General features: G+C 34.4%; 1 protein-coding gene across 1 annotated transcript in view; it reads left to right on the forward strand.

Moving 5' to 3' along the window:
• The first annotated feature begins 254 nt into the window (after positions 1-254).
• LOC100575166 overlaps positions 255-5,456 on the forward strand; it is a 19,328-nt gene continuing 14,126 nt past the window's right edge. The window contains exon 1 of the mRNA XM_029490491.1: positions 255-368. Within this exon, the coding sequence (XP_029346351.1) occupies positions 358-368 (11 nt within the window). The 5' untranslated portion in view covers positions 255-357. The remainder of the gene's footprint in view (positions 369-5,456) is intronic.

Genomic DNA, 5,456 nt, shown 5'->3' on the forward strand with positions numbered 1-5,456 from the left:
CAGTGTGCACGAAAACACAAGGCGATGCACATGCGCGGACTAGGACGAAAACACGGTTCGAGTTGATCATAATTCTTATTTCTCACTATACTATGCGGATTACATAATAATATATTTTCATCGCGGAGGTCAAAAGCACTACGCACGGAGCGGTGGTAGGGCGGCGGCGACGGTAACCGACGTGTACCTATGCAAGCGCTCTCTGCCACAGCCATCGATGATGTGAGTGCCGAACGGTGATCATTCTGAGTTCACGCGTCGCCCGTTGTTCATGTTCGTTACTGGCGTCCGTTCATTTCTACAAATCGTTGAAAGAATCCAATCCGTTGACGCTACAATAATACGCCGTTCAGCAGAATGCCTTATAAGTACGTACTTGTCACGATAACGATTATAACATTTCATCATGATATTTATTATTTAATAATTATTAGGTAGGCACCTATTATTGGTTATTTTAATATCATACTGTTGTGAATGGCTACACTGTTTACTAAATATATTTTGGTATCCCCCAAACTGCGACGTCAGCCGAGAACCTATATACTTAGTGCGCCGAGAGAGCGCAAGTCGGCCGCGCATCCAAATGCAGTCGCTCCGCGGTTTCGAGGTCTTATAATATTTCTCCCACCAAGTTTACTGGTCGTACGCCGTCGTAAACCACCGAGCGCTGTCGTGTGTTATCGAATTTTATCATTTGACAGTTCATGTCTATTAACAATTTATTATTACTTTATTGTTTAATTTTAGTTCTCACGGTGGGAGTCGCGTTGGTGGGAGATGCGCCGACTACGACGAGTTTTGGTCGCCGCCGACTTGCGCACTCAGTATAAATAAACGGAAATTCATATTTTACCTGTCTCGTATTCTGGCCAATATGCGCATATCGTGCTGCGCGCCATCTGGCGGCCATTCTATTTTTTTTATTTCGTGGCGTTTATAAAAACGTTAAATAACGATTTTAGTTGTGATTGTAAAATATTATTCGTGGGTACTTGAAACTTCTAAAGTATACTATTATATATCTATGATAGTATCACGATTTGTTGTATCTAATGGATATTGTGATACGATTAATTTGGAATTTATTATAGGTACCTATTATAGGTCAATATTTTTTTAATACCACAGATATAAGTATAATATAATATGTCTTATACCTAGACTGACATACCGTCTCCGCTCAGAATCGTTTTTGTTTTACAATGATATTATATAATTGAATTCAAATTTAATACCATCCATTATACAGTGACCCACTTGTAACCTACTGTACAGCAGAGCGACATCCACTTGCCCACCTTTTTATTTTTTTTTTTGCATTATATGCTTCTTCTCATATTATTGATACTAATTTTCAACAAAAACTGTTTTTAACATGTACTTATACATCTATTACATACTAATTAACAAGGCCGGGTATTTACTTAACCTACTAGTTCGCTGTTTTAATAAAGTTAACTTTAACTTAACTCATTTGTGTCTACATTAACTTAAAACAACATATATTATTTTTAATATTCACAATTAAGTTAATTTTGAATTTTCATATTATCAAAATATTATTTATATAAGTTATAAGTTCGTAAATATATATGAATACAGTATATACCTAAGTATAGGTATTTTAATAATACTTTAATTTTATAATATGTTTAAGTGTTTGTGATACCTAATTAATGTGTATGTATGTATATAATATGGAACTATGTAAGTATCTATTTATGTATGAACTGTCTTATGGGTATATGAGTGCATGTCTGTTGCTAGAGAAATGTGTGAATGAAACTCATCGACATATTATGTAAACGATTAAATGATTGACCACATATATATATATATATTATATATATTATAAATATTTCTGTATGTTGTCGGGAAGAGTAAAGTGTCAATGCAAACGAATGTATCTAAATTTTAAAGTGTATATTTTGAAAATAAAATTGTTTACAAGTTTATATGTGGGTATGTGTCTGAGATTTATTACCATGCATCGCCATCGCGTATGCTTAGCGAGATATTATTCGAATTTGATTATAATATAATATAATATTTAAACTGTATAATATGCACGTTTGTGTGTGTGTGTGTGTGTGTGTGTGTGTGTGTATGTATGTAGTATATTTGTGGTGTTTATAACCATATTATAGTAAGGTGGTGGCGCCGGAGCAGTTGTAGTGGCGGAGAGTAGTGGTGTTGTGCCGGACGACCTAATGCTGGTCGGCAAGTAGTGGTCTTGGTTGGTGATGCGGGGAGGAGAGGTGTGGCGCCAGGAGCATAATATGGGTACGCATGTACGCACGAGCATTATCCTGAATACGCATGTATAATCGAGATGCTGCAATCGTGTGCGTGCGTACGTTTGTTGTTTAAGACGCGATGTTATATTATACGGGTTTGGACGACCGGCAGCGTCGTCCATACAGTAAAATATTTATATATTACTATATTAGGTAATTTATTTTTAATTTAACAGTGTTGTCGGTTGCTATTCGATATTACTGTTATTTTAATTTCCATTTTTATACTGCGACTTGCGACTAGTAAGATCAAAGATGTATATTTTCGTATATTTAAATTAACAATTTGTTATACCTATGACTACCGCAATTGTATTTAAAGTCGCGCCACAACCACCAGCATCCACGACTCACCACTGGTTATAACATTGACAGTACTATTATTATTCATGTTATAACAAATGCGTAATAGGTATTCAGTGTACCTACATATGGGTACAATCATTCACAACGCCTTAATTAATTTTCATGATTTTCGATGTTTAAGTTTGAGTTACATGCAAATATAAAGATTTATTATTGTAGCCAGCCTGTGACTGCCTGTCTAAAATAATACATCTAAATACATGATAATATGAACATAATCGTTTAATATAATGCGCGCCGCGTAAATATAAACATAATATTATAATTTTAAAGCCGCGTACACACTTGTAACATTTTCTGTTACGCCGTAACTCCGGAACACCGTTCCACCAGTTGTAGGTAAATTTGGCCGCATCAAAGGATGTTACGCGCAAATGTTACAAGTGTGTACGAGCGTTAATACTCGAGCGCTCGCGTAACATTAATAGGTAGGTAGTTGTAATAATATAGATAGTACCGCGTATACAGTATGTGTGCAGTAGTAATAGTAGCGCGACGATTCCGCGTGTACAGCGCGTAGCAATAGTGCATACTGCTGACAGCGGGATATAATTTTTAAATGTAAATATTTATTATTATAAACTATTAATATTTACTACAGACCAAAATAATTTAATAATATTGACTATTTCTGTAGAAATATTTATCATTGTTTATAAACTCTATTGAAGTAATAATAACTGATTATTTATATCGTATTATTGACCATAGTTAGAATATTTCATTGTTGAAACTATCACGGTTACTGTTTTTCGTATTGCGTCGATGATAATAGTAATACAATTATTATTTATTATTATTAGTATTATTATTAATAATAATATGACGTCGTCGTTACGTCCTGCCTAAGTTAGTAATACAATAGGTAATGTCTAGTTTCCGTAACGTTTTTCGCCAGCGACGACGAGACGTGATGAATATTTGTTTCGTCGCACACATTATAATATAATATAGTATAGCATTATTATGCGCGTAATAATAATATTATGTAGTCAGTCGACGTTTCCGTTGGTTTGACCCTTTTACGATAAAAACGAGAACACGTCATTATGTGCCTTGTCCGTCGTCTCTACTCGTTATATTATTATTATAAATCGTGTGTTATTCACTATTGTATTGATATTATAATATTGTAAAATTGTATTTTGTGACGATGCAGCCGCCGCCGCTCTCATCTCTACCTGACGGCAAACCAGTTTTTTTTCGTTTCGTTTACGGGCGGCAGACAAACTACGACTTTCCCCGGTCGCTTGCGTGCGTGCAATCATCCGGTTCTTGCCTTCACCGCCGCGCAGCTACCGTAATGAAAGGCGGCAGACTGCAGCTTGCGTACGCGTACGGTTGCCGCCCTTCGATCGGGCCGCGCGACGTTGCCGGATTTATCTAAGGCGCACGGTGGCAATGCAATGTTTTGTACACAAAAATACGCTCCGCGCCGTAGATTTAACGGGAAAATGATCCGTTCTGTGGAATCAACCAAATTTGATAATTTTTTTTTTTGACCATTATAGGGTTTTGTCCTACGAGCCGCATTCAACTCTGTTTTACGATATTTTAATATCAATCATAATTTGTCTTCAAAACTTCAAAACTTCCGTTTTTTGTGGCTAATTAAAACCAATTAGTTATTTTAATAATCGTACTGTGATGACTTCATGGTTAGTAGTATACTCTGCCTTGAAAGATAATAAACAGTCGGCCGACTGATTTTCGTCTGCTCAGCGCATCTCCCACCAACGATCCGGTGTTGTAAAAAGTGATTGTTCTTAGGAAAAGTAAAATAACCAATACCTATAAAACTTATTTATGTATCCCACGTTGTAGTGAAGATAGGATGACACCACTCCGGTATCTTTCAAAGGTACAATATTGACGCAAAAAATCACGAAAGTTTAGAAGTTCAGAATTTAACACCAGAGTACGCCACCCGTCGCTGGAAGGCCGACTTTTATACGAGTCGTAATGGAGAATTACATCTAAATTGTATTTAGTGTATTAATTGTTGTTCAAATTTCAATAATCTGCATACCAACATAATATATTTTATGTTATATTATATAGATTATTAAAATAAACCAATATTTTGGAATCGTATACCAATTATTATGTAAAAATTGTAATAATATTATGGTATGTAGCCATATTATCGTACACATTTATTGATTTAAATATAATGTATATTTATTGTATAAAAATATGTTCATTTATTAACTGATACATACTGTACAAAAATGGAATTGGTAATATCTACATATAAATATATATTTAAGGTATAAGGTACGAGTTTAAACTCGTAAGGTCAGTATACCCATTACCCACTGACCCAAGTAGTACACCCAAATACCAAAGTAAAAAATCGTAATATTATATTATTTTATATAGATACCTATATAATAAAAAAAAGGTGGGTAAGTGGATTTCGCTCTGCTGTACAGTAGGTTACAAGTGGGTCACTGTATAATGGATGATATTAAATTTGAATTCAATGATATAATATCATTGTATAAGAAAAACGATTCTGAGCGGAGACGGTATGTTAGTCTAGGTATAAGACATAATATTATATTAGGTACCTATAATAAATTCCAAATTAATCATATCATAATATCTATTAGGTACTTATACGCGTTATACATCAACAAAAAACCGTGGTACTATCATAGATATATAATAGTATACTTTAGAAGTTTCAAGTAGGTACCCACAAATAATATTATACAATCACAACAAAGTAACTAAAATAGTTATCCTAGGTTTTTAATATGTAATTTCGTCCAAATTTGTACTTAA

The sequence above is a fragment of the Acyrthosiphon pisum genome, chromosome A2 (genome assembly GCF_005508785.2).
Source record: "Acyrthosiphon pisum isolate AL4f chromosome A2, pea_aphid_22Mar2018_4r6ur, whole genome shotgun sequence".
NCBI lineage: Eukaryota > Metazoa > Arthropoda > Insecta > Hemiptera > Aphididae > Acyrthosiphon > Acyrthosiphon pisum.